This window comes from Perna viridis, chromosome 1 (assembly GCF_037379345.1).
Source record: "Perna viridis isolate PV_CMFRI_1.1 ecotype Kerala chromosome 1, ASM3737934v1, whole genome shotgun sequence".
Classification (NCBI taxonomy): domain Eukaryota; kingdom Metazoa; phylum Mollusca; class Bivalvia; order Mytilida; family Mytilidae; genus Perna; species Perna viridis.
Genome location: NC_142445.1, coordinates 1,446,397 through 1,473,712, shown reverse-complemented (window position 1 = coordinate 1,473,712; position 27,316 = coordinate 1,446,397). Strand labels below are relative to the sequence as shown.

The 27,316-nt window shown below is 31.3% G+C and overlaps 2 protein-coding genes across 4 annotated transcripts in view; one reads left to right on the top strand and one right to left on the bottom strand.

Moving 5' to 3' along the window:
* The window catches only part of LOC148626796 (plexin-A2-like), a 100,815-nt gene extending 89,271 nt beyond the window's left edge, over nt 1-11,544 (top strand). For all 3 annotated transcript variants that reach the window (XM_088592151.1, XM_088591980.1, XM_088592070.1), the window contains exons 29-34: nt 888-984; nt 1,345-1,451; nt 3,586-3,857; nt 4,282-4,570; nt 6,240-6,314; nt 8,172-11,544. In XM_088592151.1, the coding sequence (XP_088448277.1) occupies nt 888-984; nt 1,345-1,451; nt 3,586-3,857; nt 4,282-4,570; nt 6,240-6,314; nt 8,172-8,279 (948 nt within the window). In that variant the 3' untranslated portion in view covers nt 8,280-11,544. The remainder of the gene's footprint in view (nt 1-887; nt 985-1,344; nt 1,452-3,585; nt 3,858-4,281; nt 4,571-6,239; nt 6,315-8,171) is intronic.
* A 1,411-nt stretch (nt 11,545-12,955) lies between these two features.
* On the bottom strand, nt 12,956-27,006 carry LOC148626795 (protein FAM72A-like). The gene is made up of 4 exons (XM_088594190.1): nt 26,727-27,006; nt 22,623-22,700; nt 17,673-17,797; nt 12,956-16,647 (listed from the first exon to the last, which is right to left on the bottom strand). The coding sequence occupies exons 1-4, from the start codon at nt 26,903-26,905 to the stop codon at nt 16,559-16,561; spliced, it is 471 nt and encodes a 156-aa protein (XP_088450316.1). The 5' UTR covers nt 26,906-27,006; the 3' UTR covers nt 12,956-16,558.
* Nucleotides 27,007-27,316: the final 310 nt, after the last annotated feature.

Sequence of the window (27,316 nt, the reverse complement as noted above, 5' to 3'; positions counted from 1 at the left end):
GAAAAGTTATAGGCCTTGAATTTAGCAAAATTCTCAGAAAAAAAACTTTTTCCAGACTTTTTTCTAACCACTTTCAGATATTTACATGATTTTTAGTATATAAATTCACCATGATAAGTTGCAGGTCAAGTTAAATTTTCGTTTTGCTCTGTTGATTTTTATCGAAATAGTGGGCCTTGAATTTAGCAGAATTCACAAAAATAAGAGTTTTTTAAACTTTTTTTTCTAAACGCTTGTATATATTGACATAATTTTTGGTATATGAATTCACCATGATAAGTTACAGGTCAAGGTTACGTTTCATTCCGCTCTGATGTTTTTTACTGGAATTATGTGCCTTGAACTAAGCAAAATTCAAAGAAATAACAGTTTTCCGGACTTTTTTTCTAAACTTTTGCAGATATTGACATGATTTTTAGTATTTAAATTCACCATGATAAGTTACAGGGCAAGTTTTTAGTTGGTTCTGCTCCAATGATTTTTACTAAAGTTACGAACCTTGGACTTCGCTTAATTTATAGAAATGACCGTTTTTCAGACTTTTTTTCTAAACACTTGCAGATTATGACATGATTTTTGGTATATAAGTTCACCATGATAAGTTATAGGTCAAGTGTATGTTTTGTTCCGCTACAATGATATTTACATTGGATTAACTAAAACTCGAAGAAATCACAATCTGGAGTATGAAATTGCCATTCTGAGTAACAGAATTTAGTTAGAAGATAAAGGTTCAAAAACCTAAAAAACACTTTTATTCCTTTTTTATCAGGGTCCTTTTACGTGTATTTCTCTTATGAACAAATTTACTTGAGTATCCAACATGGGGACGTGTGGAGCACGCTCACTGAGGTTCTTTAATTTCTAATATGTTTTTTTTTTTGTAGGTGAATGATGGAGCTTACATGACATTAGTATCAAAACAACCTCAGTTTAATCAGTCATCACTCAACTCCTCAGAGAAATCAGGGTCCAAATTCTATGGTATGTAAAACTTTTTTCTGAGGATTATTTGTGATTTTCATGAAAACTTCATTATTTTGATTATTTTAAAATGAAATGATTTAAGGGAAGGTTTTAATTGACAAGCCAGATAACTGTTTGTATACAATGATCAACAAATAGTTACAGATAAGTTACACACAATCATACATAAACCCATACAATCAGCAATTTACAGAAATTCAAATTTGAAAATATGTGATTGATGAGGTTAGTTAACCTGTTGGTATAGTATATTCTTAGGATTTCTGTCTATCAAGTTTACAGATGTGATTTAGTGATTAAAAAACTGTCTCCATTTTATCTTAAAACTTCAGAGCTTCTAATAATATATTTTTGTAGACAATTTTCCATTTTCCACAAGAAGTCCTTCACTAAACAGGACAGTTACACCACAGAATGTAGCTTTAGAGATGGAAATAGCCGGTGTAAATAAATTTTACCATTTGGTAAGTATAATTATAACTATATTATTGTGGCAAGAAATGGATACTGCCTATATCTTAAACATTGAATCTAACGTAAAAGGTTTAACGTGTAAAATACTAGTGACATCTGTAGAAAACATGTAAAATACCAGTGACATCTGTAGAAAACATGTGAAATACCTTTGACATCTGTAGAGAACATGTGAAATACCTTTGACATGTAGAAAACATGTGAAATACCTTTTACATCTGTAGAAATCATGTAAAATACCAGTTCCATTTGTAGAAAACATGTAAAATATCAGTGACATCTGTAGAAAACATGTGAAAATGTGAAAATACCATTGACATCTGTAGAAAATGTGTAAAATACTATTAACATCTGTAGAAAACATGTAAAATACTGGTGATGTCTGTAGAAAACATGTGAAATATCATTGACATCTGTAGAAAACGTGTGATACCATTGACATCTGTAGAATACATGTGAAATACCATTGACATCTGTAGAAAATGTGTAAAATACCAATGCCATCTGTAGAAAACATGTAAAATACCAATGTCATAAGTAGAAAACATGAAATACCAGTGACATCTGTAGAAAACATCTTAAGTACTATTGACATCTGAAGAAAACATATAAAATACCAGTGATCTCTGTAGAAAATGTGTAAAATACCATTGACATCTGTAGAAAACATGTGAAATACCATTGACATCTGTAGAAAACATAAAATACCATTGACATCTGTAGAAAACATGTAAAATACCAGTGACATCTGTAGAAAACATGTAAAGTACCAGTGACATCTGTAGAGAACATGTGAAATACCATTGACATCTGTAGAAAACATAAAATACCAGTGACATTTGTAGAAAACATGTAAAATACCAGTGACATCTGTAGAAAACATGTAAAATACCATTGACATCTGTAGAAAACATGTAAAATACCAGTGACATCTGTAGAAAACATCTAAAGTACTATTGACCTCTGAAGAAAACATGTAAAATACCAGTGACATCTGTAGAAAACATATAAAATACCGGTGACGTCTGTAGCAAACATGTGAAGTACCGTTGACATCTGTAGAAAACTTGAAATGCCATTGACATCTGTAGAAAACGTGAAATACCATTGACATCTGTAGAAAACATGTGAAATACCAATGCCATCTGTAGAACACATGTGAAATACCAGTGACATCTGTGGAAAACATATAAAATACCATTGACATCTGTAGAAAACATGTGAAATACCTTTGACATCTGTACGATACCAGTAAAACATAGTGTAAATTCAGAAATTTTTGCAATATTTTTATCAATGCAAAAAATGCAATGTCTAGACAATGCATCATTAAAAACAAACATTTTGAATCACTTGATTTATCTCCCTTTACAACATGTTACAGATTGCTTAGAGCAATGTAAAGTGTAAATTTACAGCAGTCAAATACCTCCTAAAATGAGAGAATGTTAAGCCATGTGACAATTTCACGATCAATATGATTAAAATGATTATATAGTCGGTCAATTACTGTTGTCAAATTAAATTATATTTGTTATATACACTCCATTTTTATATGTTTTTTTTATTGTATGTAAAACAGTTTTATACCCCCAGAAAATAACTTACTGAAAAATATCTCTTTTTATGTTTGTTCTTCTTTCTTAAAAAGTAGACAATACCCAACAAGCTTATGGTTCAAAATTTAGATATTTTTTCTTGACTCAGCTCGTGTAATTCAAAAACTGTAAAGCATGAAACCACATTATATTTTTTAAAGCAATGTAATTGATCTTCTGTAAAAGTTATTAATTACCCAAGTTGACCACCACACACTAAATTATACAATCTAAGACACTTTAGTTTTTAGATCCCCAAAAACTGCTTTAACAGTTTTATTTACAGTATGATGTTGTTAATCAAATTTTGTTTTATGTAATGAATCTCAAAAAAGATAGTCTTTGAATTATGTCTCTCCCAAATAATCTGTTCACTACTGTTTATTATCCATTGAATTTTGTTGGAGTTATAAACCTTTGAACTTTAGAATGGGAAGACATACATTTTTGAAGGCAACAACAAAGTTAAAAACCAATATAATGTAATCTGCCTATTCTGCATAAAACAAAGAAATTTGTTTTGTAGGTGCGACCACATGAATCAGAGAACTTTAACAATAAGGAGGGAACTGATCGTGGTAGTAAGATGGTATCAGAAATCTATCTGACAAGATTACTGGCCACAAAGGGTACACTCCAACAGTTTGTTGATGATCTGTTTGAGAGAATATTTAGCATTGCTCATCGAGGGAATGCTCTACCCCTTGCCATTAAATACATGTTTGATTTTCTGGATGATCAGGCATTATTACACAATATTCAGGACCAAGAAGTTGTATACACATGGAAATCCAATAGGTATGTTAACCCTTAAATACATCTTCTGAACTTGCTGACCCCTTAAAATATCTGGGTATATGGCTATCTATTCACTTATCATGCAATTACTCAAAAACAGTTCAGTGAATGTTTTTTGTACATGTTGGCCTTCATTGAAGGAAGCTCTCATTTTTTTTTTAACTGACGATGTGGTCTTACAATTTCTGTAAATCATTATAGTGTCACCAAACTGCGTAAGTTGATATCCATACTTAAAATATTTTCTGAGAAGGTTTAGAACTGTTTTTTATTTAGAAAAAAAAAATAAGAATGGTTTAAACATAAACTATTTAGTGAAAGATTAATGAACGGATTAAATAAATACTTCAAAAAGTAATATGTTATTCTTATAACAATCCTATATCTATTATATATAACTGTGTAGTAATTATTTTTATTTTAGCTTGCCTCTGAGATTTTGGGTCAATGTGATAAAGAACCCAAATTTTGTTTTTGACATTTACAAATCTAATATTGTGGACTCGTGTTTAAGTGTAGTAGCTCAGACTTTCATGGATTCCTGTTCACAAAGTCCTCATCGACTTGGGAAGGACTCTCCCTCTAGTAAACTCTTATTTGCCAAAGATATACCCAAATTTAAGAAGTGGGTTGAACGTTATTATCAGGATATTACAATGATGCCGGCAATCAGTGATCAGGATATGACTGCCATGATGACTGAGGAATCAAGGGTAGGTTCAAATTACTTTACTGTATTTCAGAAGTTTTTTTCTTTAGGGAATCTGCTTTTTTTTTATATATATATCTTTTGATTGTAAATTACAGTCAATGGATTGTGAATCTCTATAGTGCCTTCCTTGAATATCTCAAAAATTAAGAATTTTACAGATATTTTCTGTAAAATATGGATTATCATGAAATAGCATAAACAGTATTTTGTTGGGAAATGTATAGAGTCGATAAAGATGATTAGATTGTGGGGAAATGTATAGAGCCAATGAAGATGACTAGTTTGTGGGGAAATAGATAGAGCCGATAAAGATGACAAGTTTGTGGGGAAATAGATAGAGCTGATAAAGATGAAAAGTTTGTCGGGAAATAGAGCTGATAAAGATGACAAGTTTGTGGGGAAATAGATAGAGCTGATAAAGATGACAAGTTTGTGGGGAAATAGATAGAGCTGATAAAGATGAAAAGTTTGTCGGGAAATAGAGCTGATAAAGATGACAAGTTTGTGGGGAAATAGATAGAGCTGATAAAGATGACAAGTTTGTTGGGAAATAGATAGAACTGATAAAGATGACAAGTTTGTGGGGAAATAGATAGAATTGATAAAGATGACAAGTTTGTGGGGAAATATATAGAATTGATAAAGATGACAAGTTTGTGGGGAAATAGATAGAACTACTAAAGATGACAAGTTTGTGGGGAAATATATAGAATTGATAAAGATGACAAGTTTGTGGGGAAATAGATAGAGCTGATAAAGATGACAAGTTTGTGGGGAAATATATAGAATTGATAAAGATGACAAGTTTGTGGGGAAATAGATAGAGCTGATAAAGATGACAAGTTTGTGGGGAAATAAATAGAGCTGATAAAGATGACAAGTTTGTGGGGAAATATATAGAATTGATAAAGATGACAAGTTTGTTGGTAATTAGATATAACTGATAAAGATGACAAGTTTGTGGGGAAATAGATAGAGCTGATAAAGATTACTAGTTTGTGGGGAAATGAGCTGATAAAGATGACTAGTTTGTTATAGTACATAAAAAGATAAAAAAGTGAACACAGTTCTTGTGATAATAATAAGCATTATAAGATAAGATCTGTTGTTAGAGGTTTGTATTTTGTTTTATTTTGTATCAACTGAAAAATCAAATGAAGCACCTTTCCTGTACTGTAAATATTTTGATTTTTTGATTTAGAGGTTTTTTTGTGTTTATTTTGTCCACTATGAAAAAAAAAGTCAGTACACAACAGTGCATACTATTTTTACAGTAATGGCATCTTTAGGCTTCAGTTATTTACATATATCTTTCCTAAAAAATAGGTACTGTTCATAATTTAAATTTGGTATGTAGCTTCAACCATGATGTGAGTTAAACCATATGTGTGACTTTCATTTTAGACACATTTATTACATCAGTGACCTAGATTAGCTACAATATTTTATTTTTAGATCCATTAGAACATTACAAGTATCGGCAACAAAATTCTGAAGCGTCAGCAGTGAGATGATTCAAATACGTCAAATTCCAAATCATGGCCTGAACACGGAAACAGGAAACAAAGGCGATCTACATACACAATGTAAAGAACCTAATAAAATAAACTACATTAAAAAAAATGAAGATTTGGAAAATTTGTAAAATATTATGTTCTGTCTATTTTTAGATCCACCAAGATGAGTTCAACACAACAGCTGCTTTGTATGAATTGTATAAATATGTCATTAAATATAATGAAGAGGTAGGTCATTATCTAGAACAGAACTGTATTACTTTTGGTGTAAAAGATAAAATGTTGTATTTTGGCAGGTATTTAGGTTACATAAGGTCCTAGAAACAAAGTTGATGTAGTCATTTTAAATTTGCAGTCATCATCGATGTTCGTAGACACTTGTTTTTCTTGGGATGATTTGAATATTAATAAACTTAACCTTAATAAACTTTATGTGGGTTATGGCTAAAGCCGAAAGCCATGTGAGCTATTGCCATCACTTGGAGTCTGTCGTCGTCGTCCTCAACAATTTTTTCAAAACTCTTCTCTTCTGACACTACTTGACCAATTAGCATCAAACTTGGTATGAATGTTCTTTGAGGTATCCTGCAGATAACTGATGTGGTAATTTTTTGATCTGTTGAAAAACATGGTCATTGTTACTAAAAATAGAACATAGGAGTTAGACAGTAGTTTTCGCATATATCTCCAAAACCTTTAGGTTTAGCTAAATTGATCCTTATTATAAAGCCTTCAAAAGTCTTTGGGGATTAAAGTTGTCAGGTGACTCATAGTAAGAGTTTTTGCCCTTGAAAGATGAAACATGACAGTTATTTTTTGTTTTTTTTTATACAGATTTGAGCCAATATCTTCAAAAGTATAATAGGTAGAAAGAAACTTTCAATTTCTGAAATGTTCTTATAATAAGTCCTACCAATGTCTTCTTAAGTCAAAATTGTTGGACAACTCCTTTCATTGCTCTTGAAAGACAAACTTTTACCAGGTGAGCAATTCAGGCTCCGTGGTGCCTTTTACTAGAATTAGGGGCAAAAAAAAGGAATTTCTTATAATTATTTAACTCCATTAAAAGCATAGCAATGTCTATGATGCAGTTCCACAATATTCTATACCATAATGATCTGACTGGAATTGCTTTTGGAGTTATGACTTGAACATTTTAGAAATTAAGGGCCTAAAAGGGGGCCAGAAACATGCATTTTCCAGATAACAGACAATAACTTGACTAGTGAATAGATCACTTTGAAATTGTAAAACATGAAGAATTCTGGAATAGATTAATACTAAGACTTTTTTGGAATTAAAGGCCAAAAAAGGGCCTGAATCAAGCATTTCTCTTATGTTCTGACAATAAATTGAGTAGTGATGAATGGGTCTCATATAAATTTTAAAAATTCTTGATAATAATTTGAGTTTAAGGGGATGAATCACTTTGAAAGTGTACCACAAGACCCATACCCCAAAAGGAAGGCCTGGATTGATTTTGGAGGTATCTACTTCTATCATTTTGGAATAAGGGGCTATAAAGTGACCACTTCAATTCTGGTCAAATATCTAATCATATTCAAAATTTGTAGCTGTATGTACTTTGAACGGTGTATCCATAATTGCCCCAACTGTTTAGGGTTCAACCTCTGGTTGTATTAAGTTGCACCCTGTGAAACATTCTATTACTATATGTAGCTGAAGATTTGTCTGTTAAGGAGAATGCATAGGAAGGACTGGTTAAAATTGGTAATCATTTACATTACTTTGATTCAATGATTTAACAAGTAAATTGGTAATCATTTACATTACTTTGATTCAATGATTTAACAAGTAAATTGGTAATCATTTACATTACTTTGATTCAATGATTTAACAAGTAAATTGGTAATCATTTACATTACTTTGATTCTATGGTTTAACAAGTAAACTAGTTTTACTACAGTTTAAGACAACTGTATCTTAGGGACTGAAGCAAATAATAGAAAACACTGAGAAAGTCAAGATGTTTTTTTTTTTTAAATTTTTGAATGAAATATTATATAACATGTATAGGTTTTCTATGACTTTATTATAGTGTACAATGTATATGTATACTTTTAGCTGTGGCAGGCATTAGAGGAGGATGAGTTTGCTAAGAAAAACAGACTGCAGTTTAAACTAGAGCAGGTTCGTTTGGCTATGGACATGGATAAGGAAGTTTACTGCTAATGTTACTGCTACATGCTGGTTATCATGTAAACTTGAGCAGGGTCGTCTGGTTATGGACATGGATAAGGAAGTTTACTACTAACTATAGACTGGTTATCATGCTGTTTCATTATTCATTTGGTATGAGTTCAGATTTGATACGAAATGATTACAAATGATTAACAGCAGACTATAAAGGCTGTAATAACAGGACATAAAAGATATGATGTTGACAGGAATTGTATTTGGAGTTTAGACAGATTATGAATGAAGTATAAACATACATATTAGTATGAAAATATTGAGTTAGCTTTTGATAGTTTGTTACAATGCATTTAAGCCTTTGACACTTTTAGCTCTTGGTAGAAGATTGCATGTTTTGATGCATATAAAATATTCCAGGTATGTGACAGATTTATGTATGCTGTTATAAAATTGCTTACATAGATTTTATGCTCATCTGACAAGTTGACGTTCCAAGAGAAGTGTTTGTTCCTGTACCATGTTGACGTCCAGAGAGAAGTGTTTGTCCATGTACAATGTTCACATTCTGAGATACATGTTTGTCTACTTACAATGTTGAAAGCATTTTTCATTTTGCTCAAATTTCATCACAAAAGTATTGCATTCTCTCTAAGGTCAATGGAAGATGGATCTTATACATAGGTCATAATATAGGACATTTATAGCAATGCATGTGGTATGTTTCACTCTGATATCATGTTGTAGTTTAATATTTAAATCTAATTTTCTCGTTCAAAGTAAAGATGGTAAAACTGATTTTTTTCTATGTAGTTGTAGTAAGGTTGTAGTAATAGAAGTATCAGTATTTTCATGTATTTTGATGTTTCGCTTGTAGTAGAAACTTTTCTTTTACTAATACATGTATATGATGTTTCAGAACTCTGATATATGAGAAATGATATTGTGCATTGTACTTTTATGTTGAAGGAATGTTGAATTCTTCATGCTGGACATGCATACAGTTTACATGGTGCCATTCCATTATGCTGGACATGTCCTTTTTTTACATGGTGCCATAACAGAAATTCTATGAGCCAGCTTTAATTTTTTTATTTTATTTAAATTAGTTTTAGATTTGCAATTATGTAAGCCATGATATTTGTAAGAAGTTATTTTTTACGAGATGTTAGATAGTCCACTCTTTAAGTGTTTATCACAATAGATAATATTGTACCATTGTGCCAAATCTGTGTATATATGTAATATAGATATATCAAAGTCAATAAATATGCATGATTTATATTAAGATCTCATTTAAACATGCTACACTGTCATTTTTGTTTTAGTTTCAGTACACTCAATCATTAATATTTTCTGTACAGTGACGAATATTTTAATATAATTTACTTCCTTGTCAGTAGTTAATAATAGAACCATATCATTTACAGGAAAATAGAGGGAAATGTTTGCACTGTTTGAATAAGTTACAGAAGGAACAAATTTTTTTTTATTTTCATTTTCAGCCAAATTTTACTGTTTTACACTTCAATGTTAGCAATAAAACAGGATTTTGTGTTTAGCATTTTGAATTCTACTGTAGGTAGGAAGTGGTTGTAGAAAGTTGGTATTTCTAAGCTATGCAATAATCAATATCTGAACACAGGGCAATTATTTAGAAAAGCACTTCCTCTATGGTTGCACTCCACAAATATGCAACACACACAATGCTTGTTCTCATGGCAATACTCAAAGTAATTACATTATAGTTGGGTTACATCTAAAATTGATGGTTAAATATTTTTAAAAATCATTTTTGTATTATATATACATCATTTTTATTTTATCACTTTTTGTCTAGACAAGGACAAATTAGAAACATTTTGGTGAAACTTTTTTTTTAAAAAAAAAGGTTCTCTGCATAATCAGTTTTAATCCATCCATTTTAACACTCAGTAGTAGAGAAGGTAAATGGTATCAATTTAGGTGTTATTATTTTCATAGATGTTTTCCTTAAATGGTGCTTTTACATGTATTTGTGTTAGACATTCCACATGCATATTGTGGCTAATTATAGAACAGTGTTGTGTAGCTTTACACTTGATACACTGACATGACACATGTGTAGTTAGATTTATAAAATACTGTACATTTGTATTTCACCTAAAAATGAAACATGCACATTTGTAATATAAATTTCATTTGTATTTAAGCATTTTAGGGCATAAAATCAGTATTGCAAATCATGCAAAGGCCTTTTTCATCTATACATTATTTCTTTACCTTTAAACATTTTTTTTCACTCCAAAAACTCAACCTAAATTTGTTTCAGATTTCATATGATGGATAGATTTCATGAATGAACAATACAGGTTGTTGAATTCTAAGTTTTGGGTTAACTCCCTTTGATTATACCTCATTTTGTTTTGGTTTTTAAAGCTCCTCCCACCTGATGAATATTTATGAGATGTTAATTGGCTTACTGGTTATATCTCTTGACTCGTTGTGTTCATTTAGATGTAGTACTATAAAGCCTGTAGAAGTAGGTATGTAAAGCAAGCTATAGCTGTGTATTGCTGAATATGGTATATTTCTTGCCATTCTATATTCTGATGGAATACCTCATTGGTGTAAGGGTATATTTTTGGCTTAATACAGTTCATTAAGGAATCATACTAGTACTTTTGTCACATTGTCAGGTGATAAGACATTTAATCATTTTATATAAAAAATGTATAATCAGTCGTTAGAATTACTGATTTTAAAAGTTATTGAAATTATGTTTTAAGGAACAATGATTTTATTGTGTATTGTTTTGGAGTTTAAAACTTGTAAGAAGTGGTTTTAATTTGTTGCTCTGGAGACATTTGTTACTATTTTCTGCCATATTTGATGCAGTGCTATGGTATTTATATTGCTCATGTCTATCTATGCAAATGTTGGTTTATGTTTACATCTCTAAACATGGCAATATTCTGATGACTAAGAAAATAAACATCAGCTGAGCTTAACATTGTAGCTGTTTGTTCCTATCTAATTTGACTCTTGGTAATTGGGCAAATTTTTAAGGCTGTGAGTTTTCCTGTCTATATTTTTACCTGAATTTTCTAGTGCTTCCAGTTCCAAAGTTGTAAACATAGACCATCTGTACATTGATTTTTCTTGGTGTAGACAGATTGTTTTTATTGTGTGATCGTGAGAAATGGTTGTAGAATTTTATCTTTATAGTTGTACGAGTTGGTAATGATCAAGTTTTGTAGTAATTTTTGATATATAAGAAATCATTGTCAAAAACTTTGTTGAAACATTATAAAATTGAGATGTATGTTGAATGTCTTTCATGGCCTACTTTAATTGTCTAATTAAACTTTCAAGTAAATGTCCATAAAATATGTGTAAGAACATAGGGCTAAGTGTTCTCTTCTAGCAAAAATGGGGGAAATGTCATGAGTTAAGTATGTCAGCTGTTGATTTATTTAAGGAATAATGATAGAAAATGTATGAAGTGTCATACAAGTGGAAACCTGACCAGGAACATTAAAAGGACAATAACAATTCACACAACACAAAATAACTTATAAAAATTAACAGAATGGCACAAAGCCCACTTATAATCTGAGGTGAACTTGGGTGCCTCTAAAAAGTGCCACCTTTTGTACATTGTCTTTTAATACTTTTGCAAACTTCTCAATGCTTAGAATATATTACTGACAAGGGCTCTTAGGATCTAAGATGCTACAAGGGTGTAAGAGGAAGGACATAACACCTTATTAAATAAATAAATTAAATAGTTTTATGGTGCCAATAGCCACTGGAGTAACATTCAAAATTGATTGTATGTAGATTTAGTGGGGCCACACTTAATTGGCTATTCTGAAGTGTGTGTACTTTATTGGAAATCTGAATTTCTTTGCATTTATCTCAGCTCTCAATGGATTCATATCAAATTTGGTGCTTGGCTTCATATAGATGTAGCATATGTTGGGTAATTTGGTCCTGTCCGATATTAATTTACAGTGACATGGGACTGCTATTTTTCACTTTATGGACTATTAGAGAAATTTTTTGTCACAAGAATCTCGGCTCCCAATGAATTAATTGATTTCAAACTTGGTGTGTGGTTTCATTTAAATGGGGCATATGTTGTAAGCAATTTCCGGTGCTGTCTGATATCAACTTTTAGTTTCAAGGGACTAAATGGACTGGTAGAGAAAAACATTCAAGTTTTTCAACCATACTTTTCAAATAAGGAATTAAGATGCAGTGTTGATGAAAAAAATAGACATCACTGTTGAATAAAATCGTAACTTCTAGCAAATTCTTGGGTAATTCACTAATGATGAATTGTTGTTGTCATGAATTAGGTATGGTGCATTTTTTGGAGAGAATTTTGAGAAGAAAAAAATTGTTGATAAGAATTTTCTTATCTGAAGTTGGGTAAGATTTGGAGTTAACGTGAACATGTGTAATGTGATTAAGTCAAACCTTGATAGTGTTACTACATTTGTAACTACATAAGGATTCCAATACTGGATTAAACAAGACTAGCACTTATAGCCATAATCTGTCAAAACCTTCAAACAGAAAAGTAGAAATGTTTTTTAGCCTGATACAGTTTTATAAGAAATCTCTACTGGTGTTTTTATCAGCAGCACACCAATTGACATTTTCAAGTTTTGTGGTAGCCTAGGAGTAGGAGACATATATTCCACAAATTGTCATTAAACAACAACTAATTTCTTTTCTAAAAAATATTTTATTGAGAATTGATTTTTTATAACATGAACAAAAAGTATAAACATGTGTATATAAATTTAGACAAAAATTTGAAGATGAATTTACAAAAAAAAATATGCAATGGGTAAAGGTTACAAACCATAACCAGATACTGTGAAAGGTACAATTGTTTATGAAGTACCAATTTTCGTGGGTAGGTCAAACAACGAAATTTGGTTCCCAACAAAAGGGAGAATCCCACTGCTGTTTATACCGAAAATCTCTAAACCATGATTTCAAGAATCCACAAACGTGTTTTTTCCCTAATCTATGAAAATTGGTATCTACGAATTACAGTCCTTTCACAGTATTTAACACATTATATCACTGAAGTAGTAATTATGAAGATAGCCATAATGGTCACATATAACAGAAGTAGGAGGTAGAATCTATAAATAGAAATTCTTACTTATATTCAATGGTAGAATATCTCTCGGACTTCCTATATAACCAAAAGGCATATATTTACTACAATAGCACAAAACTTGTAACGTGACAAAAAAATAAATCTATAACAAGTTACATGTAGCCTTCTTAGGCTTGGCTGTTGGTAATGTCATAAGAACAATTCATGACAGTAATAGTATCATTTATGAGAACTTACACTGTTACTATAATAGTCACAATATCAAGTTGATATAACTAATGTGCATTTCATTGTTACAGTTGATCATAGAAAAACAGGGAAGAGTGATAGTTCATCATCACATCAGTTCGAATGAAGAACCATGAATTATTTAAAAATTCTTACCTTATCTCCCTGCAAAGATGTAGAATTTAAAAAACAAGATTTTCCAGATATTTGAACCTCAGTAAGAACTTGTTCAGTCCATGAAACAATTCATGCTCAATTAAATGTTTGCCACAGGATAAGACTGTCCAAAACCAAAGCGGCCCATTTTTACCTCCTAATTCCTATACAGTTCCAGTCACAACCCCTAAAATCAAACCAAGCCTTCTTTTGGTGGTATGGCACCATGTGGTACAATTATATTTATAGAGATCTATACTGAAGTCATTATTCAGACACCAAATGTTGAGTCAATAGCAACAGTCATACCATTTTAACTCCAATTTTTTTGCTGCTGTATAAAAGTAATTGTAAAGCAAATTATTTATAGAAATCACACGAGACCTTACTCAACATGGAGACCAGAGCAATTATATAACTGCATACACTCAAGTTTCATCTCAGCAAATGTTACAGCAAATGAAGACATCTGGATAAAGTATTGAGTGAACCACTTAAGTCATTCTATCATACTATGCTAAGCTACATGACTGAGTTCAATGTTTTAAACCATCAAATGCAATTATGTGTGTTTAAACACAGTATCTAGAAGTCATTTTTTACATCAACTGCTTACATCATTATAAATGCAAATTTCAAAACAAGATCGCAAGTGATATTAATATCCCAATATGAGAATGTGTAACTTCTAAGATAAAATACTTACATGATAACTATAACAAAGTGACAGAAACATCAATTTTTTTCTTCAAATTTTAGTGAAATAAATAACCTAAAATGGGTTCTTAAGGTAGATAGTATAAGGAAAATGGATATGATGAATAAAGTCAAAGAGACACCCATCAGGACGAAAAAAGTCAGCTCAAGGTCACCTAAGGGTCTTCAATGAACAAGGAGGAAAATCTCAGATCACTGGGAAGGCTGCAGCTGGTCCCAACATTATACACAGGTACAGTCAATTAGTTGCCTCTATATACTCAAGCAACATGAAGTAAACAGAGTAAAAATGAAACAAGACATACGGAGACCAGGAAATTCCTGACTTGGGTCAGGTGCCAAAAAAGTGGTGGGGTTAAAGTACTTTGGCGTGATCACAACCCTATCCCTTTCAAAACTGGCCACTGTGGAAAAAATATTACACAATTAAACATATCTAAAAATCAGTTCAAAAAAGGTTGAGTTTCTAGTTAAAACACCTACTGAATACCTCTTACAGTTTTTCAGTCATCTTGCAAAATCATACAGACAAATAAATTTTCAATTAAGTAATCGTGTTTAATGATGTAAACATATTATGTTTAAATAAAAGAGTTTTTGACATAAAAATGTGTTTGGTAAAATTACAAATATGAACTGTAAAAGCCCTTTTCAAGGGGAGATAATTACTTGGAAAAAAAAAAGAAATGTAATGGAAATTTTAATTTTTTAAGTATTACAAGAGAAATAGTTCTAGGACCCCCTGAATTTATTTTTGAAATATGAAAGAATATCAGTTAATTGTTATTTAGATAAATTAACAAGAAATTTTATTTACCAATTTTTTAATAGTACATGAAATATTGAAAATTAATTCCCTGCAGAATACATAAAAAATATAAAAAAATTGCTTTTAATAAGGTCAATTATCTCGAAATCAAATTGGTGACCTATGTTTTTACATTAAAATTCAGAAGTACATGTATGTTCATTCAAGGTAGAAAAACTAGGAGAATCTATTTACTGTTAGGAATGTTAGGAATGTTCTACCTTAACTGCTTTATATTAAACTTCACTAATAAAACTTTCTGGCTTACCAATTAAATTTATGATTTAAGGATTAAGGCAATATAATTCCATTGCAGGATAAGTTTATAAAAGCTCTCTGCAAAATTCCATTGCAGGATAAGTTTATAAAAGCTCTCTGCAAAATAAAGCTCAACCAAATAACTGATTAATATACTTCACAAGAATTAGGATAATAGGAGCTTGGTTTACACACCTATTTATCAAAACAAACTTTGTTCTATTTTACCTGACACCCTTTTTTTGACATAAATATTTAATGCATATGTAAATGAAAACAAAAATGAAAGATATCAAACAACTATACATGTATCATCATAAGCAGTAAAACTATAAAACAAAAATGTCCTCAACAGCTCAATATTACTTCAAACAAAATAGTACATAAATGGTACAAAAAAAACACTGAATATCACAGCTGATTGATTAATACTATTGTTAAACCCAATACAAGTAAATTCAGAAATTATTCCAACAGTGAGATGTCATCACAATAATAAATATTCTCCTTTATTTACAGTAACAATAGTTCCTGAATTTACTGTACATGAAAACCACACTATTATCATTAAACCCAAAGCACATAAAATATAGCAAGAAAAGTAAAACAGCACGATACATCACTACAGTGTAACAATTCAAGTTTACATTTTATCAACATTTTTCATTAAGGGCAGTTACAGTAAGATATGAGGTACCTGGGGAAGGCATTTTTTTCATAAGGGGAGCCACCCATAGAAGTTTTATTGATGTTTTGTATTAACCTCTATATTTTGTCAAGAGACCTGAACACCCACCCATATACAAATAATAAAAGTGCCTCCTCCCTGTCCCTCATATGTTTTACTGGAGCAGCCTTAACTATTCTATAAAATGTTTCTCAATTAAATGCTTCTTCCTTCAAACAATGAATATTTATGGCCTCTTACAGACAATAAGATTTACTATACTACTATCAATCATGAGAACTGTGTAAGACTTCCGTGATAACAAATGCTTATGTTTTGACTAACAGTTTATAAAAAATAAGCTATCGATTGCATAAATCAGGATCATTTAAAGCCTCTTCTTGTTTTTCTTCATCTTCGTTCAGCTTGCCCCATAGAAGCACTTCTTCTCCTGAAAATAATGCAGAAATGATGTCATTATTGAAACACATTTGTATAAAAGTTTTGGCCAGAAAGGAAGTTGACCATGCAGTAAAGAACAGTCTCCACTATTGTACAATTATTCCACAATCTCTTTTTGTTTGACTTTCAAAAAGAAAGTAGAATAATTCTATACTGCTGCCATTCAAAATTATCAGTCAAAATGCACTGACCATATACACATATTTAAAATATTATTTTTATGTAAAATGTTTGTTGCAGTATGAGACAATAACAGTGTAGTAAATAATTCTAGGTTTTTCCATTGTGTTACAGGTAGTCATAGTACTATTGTATATCTTAGGGCAAAAAAAAAGAGTTGGTTTCCTGCTACAAACAAAACAAAAATATAGGGTAGGTAAGTGGGAAATTATTTTTCAAAAATACTTTATTTATAGGATAATTAATTGGAAAGAGTGAATAACCAATGAAAAATGCCTTGATTTAACAAGTGTGCAGATCTTGTTCCCCCTAAAGCATGCTTAGCACGTGTGATCGTATTTTGGTTATTCATGATAACAAATTGATTATTCTATTCATTATAATAGATTTTCTTCATCATTTATTGATATTTTTTCAACATGAATTTTAAATTCTGTAATTGGCAGATTAATATTAAATTTGTGACATTTTGGTGGGAGAAAGCTTGAGTGAAATTACCAAATTTATTTCACAGTGAGAATTATTGAAATTTATTACACTGGGAACATTCAATAAAACACTCTTTTAACGGGAGAAATAATCTCAACAAAGTATGGACAGAATTTTTTCACCTTCTAAAAAGTATTTCATCAATGATGAAAATGACAAAGGTTATCAGGAAACAGACATTATTTCTTTGCCTTACATTCATCCCAAAACCAGTTGCCCAATTGTAAAAAGTAGGAAATTTACACAGATATATTGCTTCCACCTGAATGAGAGCAATATAGTGCAAAGGGAAAAATTTAGCAAATTAAATCTCAAAAATAGGAAAATATGTGACACATAGCTTACCTTTGTAATTTAATCTTTCATATGAGGTAACAGAATTTACATAGAACATCCATAAATGGCCATTATTTGATGAGGAAAGGCAGTCACGACATGGCACACGTACATTGTATCCTAGGCAGTTTCCACTGAAAGAAGAATATCGTAGTCAAATAAAAATCAAATAACTAAAAAACACAACAACTGTACAATATATATAAGGAATAACAATTCCACAAGATAACCAGAATATTGTTATTGTTTTCCTTATTAACATCACTAACAAAATTTTTTTTTAAATGTTAAATTGTAGTGGTGCATGTAGTTCATGTACAAAGCACTGTTTCTAAAAATGCTTTTTGACTTTGATTGAGCAAATATAGTGCTGTGGACAGGTATCAAAATGTGCTTTAGTTTTCAAGTTAAATGGGCCTAGAGGGTATAAAGCTACATCATATGTCAACGGAAAGATAAATTAATGTAGTTTGTGAATATTGTACTTATCAAAGTGAAAAACGGTAATACATTAATTAGAGGAGGGGTCAAAGATCAATCAACCCCAGTACACTTTTATGAGTAATTTAAGTGAAATCATTTATTGTAGGTATTAGGAAACAAATAACATGTAAAGGTCACGCGTACAGAATTTCAAAAATGTAAAAAAGAACTTTTTCCAACAAAAGTTGACTATTTAATCACTGAACAAAATTGCCCCTAAAAATGGTTGCATTTTAGTACATTTTCAATGATTAAGAGATAATAAGACTAAGTAGAATATTACAATGCTTTAATCTAAATATTCTTTACTGAATAAGAAATAAAATAAACACAACGTTCTCAATTCGATCTGCAACTTAAGCTTTAAAAAATGTGTTTGGAATTGCAAATTTTCACATATACTAAAATTGTAAAATACGAAATAATTTTCCAAACAATCTGTTCCATTTCCGAACTGTTGGTACACCAGAAAATCATGAATATTATCCAAAATAACTTATTTTTTGACATGATCACTATTTTAAATGCTTTTTTAGCAGATAGATAAAAGTTTTTTCTGTTATTCAATAATCGAGGGCTCAACAATGTTCATTTTGAGGAAATTGGAATGAAGAACAGGATATTCATAGTCAAGACAAAGCACCAAAAATACAAAAATAGTCATAAGAATACCGGTAACATATATAAATTTAAAGGATTAATTAGCAAGCCAGGCTTGATATTAAAAAACTGGGGGTTTGGACCAGGGTCTTTGGTAGGATATTAATTTTAACGCCTTTTCTCAGTTTTTTTTTTAAGTGCCCGTTGATGTCATTCCGGTTTAAACGGAGGAAGGAAACTTTGGTATTGCTTAAAAGTTATCTAGTATGTGATGGTGAAAAAGAAAACGTTACAAAGATTTTTTGTAAATGGATTATTTCAAATAAAATCAGCTTTTACTAACACATAGACCAAGGAAAAGTTTTGAAGTTATACATGAGTGGCTTATTTCCGATTCCTAGATTATACAGCATCTTCGTTAGGCAAGGGTTGGCGAAGATGCTTTCGCAGTTGTGATCCCATATTCAGTTTAATTTTCATTGGTATTCAAATTATAACAAATCAGAATTAGATTGAATCATAAAGTAGCTCACTTATATTCCTTCTTTAGGTGAAATGATTAGCTGCACGAAAACTATGACATTGTAAATGTTCAAAACAACTTTTCTACATTGTCAAAATATGACAACAGAAGTGATGCTCAATTCAATGCACAGATTTTTGTATCGCGCTAGAACTCTAACAAATAGGCTTCTGGAACAGGGTTATATTACTACAAGATTGAAGTCATCGCTACAGAAGTTTTATGGTTGTCATCATGAACTCGTGGATCGTTATGATGTATCCATCAGCACCATGAAAACTGATTTATTCAACGGGTCATAGTTTTCCTTTCCTCGTTTGTCTACCCTGGACTTGACTTTTTATGAGCAACTTGGCGGGTGTTTCTAGAAAAGCAGAGGACACTTATCCTACCGGTGCACCTGGTCCATGCTCCCAGTTTTTAGTGGAATCTGAGTTGCTCATTTACTTTTGTTACTTTGTATGTATGATTTTAGTTACTTTATGTTCTTTGTTGTGTATGTCCATGTCTGGTCTTTGTCCCTAGATTACATTTTTTTGATTACCGCTATAACCTTGGTTCCCTTGATTACTCTTACAAACTACTTCCTACAACTGCTCTGTACATGTACATGTATGTTAACGCTGCAAAAAAGTAAGTTTATAACAACTTATAGACAGTAATTATAGCAAAGGATAGATTGTGTCCCCTGTTTTTAAACGTCTTGATCAGAACCCTCTCTTTTTTTAATAATCTTGATCTGCGCCTGGCCAGGACAATGATGTTTCATTTACACTAATATTCTACAACAACTATGTTGTAAACCATTGTGTCCTATTCACACAGCTACTAAAACTGGAGTCTTTTTGAGATGTAAAAAAATCTTAGAAGTTTTTTATTGCGTCTGAAATTTTTTTCTTCTTTTTTCGTTAAAATTTTTACAAGGAATCCGGTTTGTTTTTATCAACTTGTTTAGTAGAATCTGTTCAGAGCAGTGGCGGATCAAGAGGGGGTGCATGGGATTAGCAACCCCTTTAATTTGAAAATTTGTCATTTGTCAATATTCTAGCACACACTCCCTTTTCTGAGGAACCTCGGCTAGCACCCTCCTTTTCACAGTGTGGACCCAACACAGCAGAGGATATTGCACTACAAGCATCAGCCTGGTGCACAGTTAAACATCACAAGATAAAAATATTGTGACAACATGCATGTACATGTTAATTTGCACATGCTTCCATGTAAAGTTCAAAGTATTGTCAAATTTATTACGAAATCCAGCCTTACCATTAACACCTGAGTCACATTTTTTTTGTTTGAGAATCCCTGATTCATGGTTAAATTTTTAACGTTTTATTTGAAGTCCAAGCATATAAAGACAAATGCAACAAAAAAATATGTATGATATTTGTATGTACAAAAATAAATCTCAAATTCCTAAGTCTTTTCATCAAAACGTAAGGTACACTTGATACTTTACATGAGTCTCTGTTCGTAAAACAATCCTGAAACGATTCTGTGTTATACAATTTTAGCACAATTAATAGTTTAAATATGTGAAAATTTGCCACTTAAAACTCATTTTACAAAACCCATGTTGCAGATCGAATCAAGAATGTTGTGTTTATTTTATTTGTTATTCAGTGAGGAATACTACGATATACATTGTAATATTCTACTGTGTCCTTTTACCTCTTAATCATTGAAAATGCACTAAAATGCAACCATTTCAGGGGCATTTTTGCTCTATGATTAAATAGTAAATTCTTTTTTACATTTTTGAAATTCTATACATATGATCTTTACATATTTCTTGTTTTCCAATACCTACAATGAATGATTTCACTTAAATAACTTATCAAAGTGTATTGGGGTAAAATGATTTTTGACCCCTCCTCTAATTAATGCAAAATAGCAGAAAACTTTACCACTTTTCAGTTAGAAAAGAATATTAGAAAAGTACATTGATTTATTATTCCATTGACATATAATACAGCCGTATACCCTCTAGGCCCATTAAAGTTAGAAAAATCCTTAGTCGTCCGCAGCACTAATACATACAGTACACGATATTACTAGATTTGGATTCATCATAATTACCTTGTGTTAAATATACAAGAATGAGGAGCTTCACATAGTGCAGCATGAAATGACTGCAGTAGTCGAACCCTGAACAGTTGGGGCAAATTTTGACACAATAATAGTTTTTGACACACTTAAGCATAGGGACTTTCAATTCAGTATGGACACAACATCTGGTTTGGACTTAATCTAACAAAGTTCAAGTCTTTAGCCAAAAATCAATCCAAGTCTGAATATTGTGGTATAGAATATCGTGGAGCATTATCATAGACATTCTTATGCTTGTATTGGTGTTACATAGTTAAATTCCATGAAATGCTTGTTTTAGGCCCCTTTTCGCCAAAATCAATACCAACTTTCCTCTTGTGGTTTAAAACTTTGTCATAAAACTTCATAAAGATCAACCAACTAATACTCAAGTTATCACATGAAAACCAAGTCTTCACAGACAAAAATGACAACAAAGCCATACCAATATACAACATTACATGTATGATAGAACTGGCAAAGCTGCTTCATTTAATTCAGTTTAAAGAAGCCGTTGGGGGTGGTGAGCGCACAGTCAGACCGAAATTGGTTAGTTAATAGTAAATTTAGAACCTTTTCTCCACTTAAAACCCCCCATAAACAATGATTATACTTTGTCTTGTTTTAACTTCAGATACAACTCTACAATGGTGACTTAAATAAATATAGGTCCAATGAACAATAAATGAATAAGAGCCAACACAAAATTCAACTCTCTTCATTTGGTAGTATAGATTTTCACATGATCCCCATCTATGTTTCATTAAAATCTGCTGAATGGTTCAGAATGACCTAACAAGCTTTACAACATGTAAACTGTTACTGATGCTGAAGTTTGACTACATAAACATTTCACAGTAATTATCTTTCTTGGAACAGATTTACAATAACATAGATTCCCCTTTATATAAAGTTTCACCAAAATCCATTGAATAATTAAGGAGTTTAGCCCACTGGTACAAGATGTATAAAAAAGACCAAGAGGCAGGTGGACATACATGTAGTGTTTCCTATATACCAATAAAACTTTATTTCTTTAAGGTATGTTTGTTTGTTTGTTTGTTGGGGTTTAATGCCCAAGCAGCAATATTTCAGCTATATTCAGGCAACTTTAAGGTATGGGTATATTAATAAAAATACTGTATCAAAATGGGTGAGTATGTCCTCTCAAAATATTGGTAGTGAATTGCAAGTAATTCTCTTTATCTTGTGCAGATACTAAATGGTAATTTGTAAAAACATGTATTATATAAGAAACAACTTACCAATGAACACATGCCATGTTAACTAGCCAGCATTCGCAGTTGTCTGCCAAAAACAGGGTTGATGTTGTAGCTACTTCACTATAAGACATAATAAACTGGGTAAATAAAACATACCAAAACAAATCAAGTTGTCATTATTTTACAGTATATATAAGGTTTTTCAGGAGTGTTTCAGATTTCACCAGTCTCATACATGTACATGTATTAATACACAGAACATTTTTATTAGATCATAGCACTTGCCTTTCACATTCTAGTTGTTTATATGCAACCCATATATAAATTTGAATTTGTGTACATGTTTAAAGCATTGTCAGTTGTTTGTCGCCATTTCCTTTTCTTCTAAAATGTTTTTTGCCTAAAATTGTAAAAACAGTTACTTCAATTCTTGCCAAACAAATAAATCTCGACCTGTGATTAACTATCATTGTTATATAGAGAAACATTGCACATGTGGCATGTCAGGGGAGATGTCACAGGAAGTTGTCTCGGTGAAATTGGATTTTTAAATGTAAAACATCTCACTAAACAAAACCATGGCAAATCTCCTGCTTAAGAATTTTCAAAGTTTAACACCTAAAATATTAAAAGAAAATAAAAGTGAATGAGCGTTGATTACTGGTAGAAACTGTTAAAAATTAAGAGTGCAAATAAAAGCTGCCTACTAGAAAAAAGCAACAGATACATGTGTGGTGAAACGCAACAAATACATCATCAAAATGTTTACAAAAATAGTAAATACTTAGAGAGACCACCAAAAGGTCTTCAATAAGTGTAAACACACCTTCAAGTAAGCTCTGAAAGGCTGTGCCAGCAGAAGTAATAAAATCCACAGTAACAGAACAATGACACTCCTTCAAAATAAACTAAAAAGTCAAATAATGACATGAAGAAACATTAATGACCAACGTTGACATTAGGAGACACTGGAGATTTGAACACTTTAAATTTGGTTACCTTCTACGACAAAAAACCAGAAGAATATTTCCCACCAGAATTTTTACACTATAACCAGTCAAAAAAAATTTCATGATGTATAGCAGATTCAAGGAAATGATTATAGGAAGAGTTGTTTTTAGGAGGTAACAAATGTATCTGAACAGTTTCATTGATTATCTGGAGATATGACAAATCACACCCTGCCTGGTTTTTAGACAAAACCATACTGAAGTACATATAGCTTTTTTCCTCCATTTATGCAAAGGCTAAAATCATATTGCCATGAACAATTAACCGTTCTTTAAAGTATAGGACAAATGAACCTACGTGTACTACAAACATTACTAACTTTTAATTAGCCAGACAAGCTTGCACTTAAACGTATAGGAGAGTTCGCCAATCTCATTAATGATGTGAAATACACAGTCATATTCACTAATTTTCATATCAATAAGTGTCAGATTGGTTGGCAATTAAATAAATTAACAATTGACAAATTTATGATAAGAACTTTATAACTTTGTCATTTTACATCATTAATATTAGAATAAATAATTCATATTGTGTATTTATTACATGTACATACAATTATCACTTCAAATTTATTTTTCAAGTTAAAGAGATATAAACTTTATAACTCTTTTACTTGAAAAATAAATTTGAAGTGATAATTGTACACTGTATGTAAATCTATATTTTTATATAGAATTGTCATACAGTCTAATTACTGAATATTTATTTAGAAATTCCATGGATAAAAAGAGGTTTATCTGCAGTTTAGGAAACCAAAAAAAACATTTTTTAATCATCCATGCCTTCAAGTGGGTTTTAGTTATAAATTATGGCTTTTATTAGGGCTAAATTTCTTTTAAAAAGGGCATTATAGAGCAAATCTGATTAAATATGGGGATATTATAGGGTTATTTTTCAAAATTTTGCACTGCATTTATTCTCTAGAAATACATACATATTTCATCATGGTCCTTTCATTATAATGAAAACTCTTACCAAATGACATTATGTCAGGCATACACACTTAAATCATGTCTTGTAAATGACTACTATGCCAACTTGGAAACCAAGGCAGCTTTGGATTATCTTGAAGTTTTCAGTAACCACATATCTGCTAACTGACAAAGCTGTCTTGGTACCATGTTGTTGTAGTCCATCGCAGACTTGAGTATTGTGTATTACATGAAATGATAAAAAGAAATCAAATTTTGAGAAAAAAATAAAACTATAATTGTCTTCAATTTGTAGAATTAACTAACAGGTCATATATACATGTACATGTAGAAAAGCAGGTTTTACCATTCAATCCAGGAAAAAACCCAACTTATTAAAATTTCCAACCAATTAATTTAAATTTATCAGGATAATATATTGAAAAAGGCTTTTTTAAACAAAAATATAGGGATTATAGGGCATGGGCAAAAAAAATATAGAGATTTTACAAGAAATATAGGGCTAGTTGAAGGCCTCATTATCTTAAAAAAAAAATAGTTATGATCATTTTAAGTTGATGCCAATGCCACTTAATGCCATTTTTTGCCCACCAAAAATAAATCTCAGGCACATGTAAGTGGTGACATCCAGAAGAACTCTTCTATAGAAATTGGTTTGAAATTTGTTTCCTATTGACCACTTGAGAAACTTTTGTCACAGCAAAATGCTACATCTCTGCTTACTGAAGCTTTGAAATGTAGTCAAAACACCTGCTAAACAAAACACTTCAAAGACCCACATGTTATTTGATTGGAACTCCTCCGATATTATTAAAAAAAACCTACTCCAGGTTGTGGTAAAACATGGCATTCTATGCCAACTTTTTTATCAATAAAATTACATATCTTTGAAACCTCTTACTGGATTATCAGGATCTCTTGTACTTGGCGATCTCAATACTGGTACTGTGCACAAAACTGGTATAAAAATTTGTTCCAGTATTGTAAACCAGTATTGTGATTTTTTTTTTTTTAAATATTTTACTTGTATATCTATAGTATTGTAGTAAATAATGTCATGAGTATTGTGAAAATTTAACTCAAGTACTGTTTTGTCATTACCCATTTCTACACAGGATGTACTTTTATTGATGTAGCAATGTTGACTTTGATTTTGAAAGACTGCAAAAACTGTTGTATGATATTTATTTCGTACATGTTAGAAGAAAATTAAGCACTATTTAAATGAAAGAACAAATCAAAGTATCATGATAACATTACATATCAAGGTGAAGATACACAGCTACTGTCATTAGAGTGAGTTTTAAATTTTCAATGGTCTTAGTTTAACTAAGGGGTTTTTTAACGTCCTTGACTACCCTGTCGGGTCTCGCACGGACGGTGAGGTCTTAGTCTTAAGTGGACCCAGTTCTTATAGTAGTTTGACTAGGTTTTCATTTTCTTTGATCTTTTCAAGTAAGTATAATTTCCCGTGGGTCACATTGCAAACCTAAGTGATCGGTGGATGGACATCGCTGTAACGGGAGCTGCATCATCATCATCTGGGTTGGTCTCTTCATCAGTGCTGTCTGATGCCACGGTTGGCCATGTGTCATTTTTCAACGGAAGAGGAAGTCGCGAGAAACTGTTTCAGAAAAATGTATGCTAAACATATAAAAATGTGGAGAAAACAATGAATAGGCAAATCCAATATCTTAATTACAATACTAATTACAATACTTGTATACCAGTATTGTACAAAATTTTGAAAAAAAAATCACAAGACTGGAACAAATTTTCATACCAGTATTGCGATTGCCAAGTACAGGAGATCTGATTATCCAAAGTGAAATTTTGCATGAGTGGTAAATAACATGATATTCTTTTTATTTAAAAGGGAACCTACTCAATGCTTCGCTTGCACTTAAGGCAAATGCCTTCCTCATATCAGAGAAAACAGATCCAAATTAATATTACTCCAGAATCCAGTACATTAGACGTATCATTTTAATATTCACTACATACACTCTCTTTGGGATTTGGCGGTGGAGATTTTTTTTTTATTTTAATTTTTAAAATATCTCAAGCTCCGAATCCAAAAGGGATTAATTCACAACACTGTCGACAGAAACTCCCTCGTATTCTTCAAAATCAACTTGTTACCAGTACCATAACGTATTTTTATCTATATACTCAGCAAATATCTATACGTTATCCTCACCATTCTTCGGGGCAGTCTGTGGAAAACAACTGGATGTCAGCATTAGCGAGCAAGACGGCACTCATCCCCCGTTTACACACGATTGACTCACATTGGTCACATTCTAACGTAAAAACAACTTCGTGACTGTACTGTGGACTTATTTCTGTCTGCTTCTTGAAGTGGTCATCTGATTCCATTTTCGCCAATTTCGGACCACAGATCAAAGCCTGTCAAATGCTCCCTTGTTTACCTTTGTGACGACACGTGCGATTGGACGACCATTAAGTAAAAGACAATTTGATTGGTCACAATGTAAATGAAAGAGGTATCTAAAGCTATACACATGATTTCGTAAGCACTACCAATTGTATTAAACGATTTTTTGACGGGTTTACATTTAATCCCCTTTTTGCATCAGAAGAGGTAGGATAAATTTTCTATCTGCCTTTTTGCTTTGATGAAATATAGGCCTTGCCTTTTAAAAAAATAGGAAGATAATAAATCACGTCTTTTTTAGTACTTTTCCACCTAAGAATCAAACAAAAATAAGGTATAACACAAGAAGGAAAAAAACGCTGAGATTTTATTGCATTAACTACATATTTATA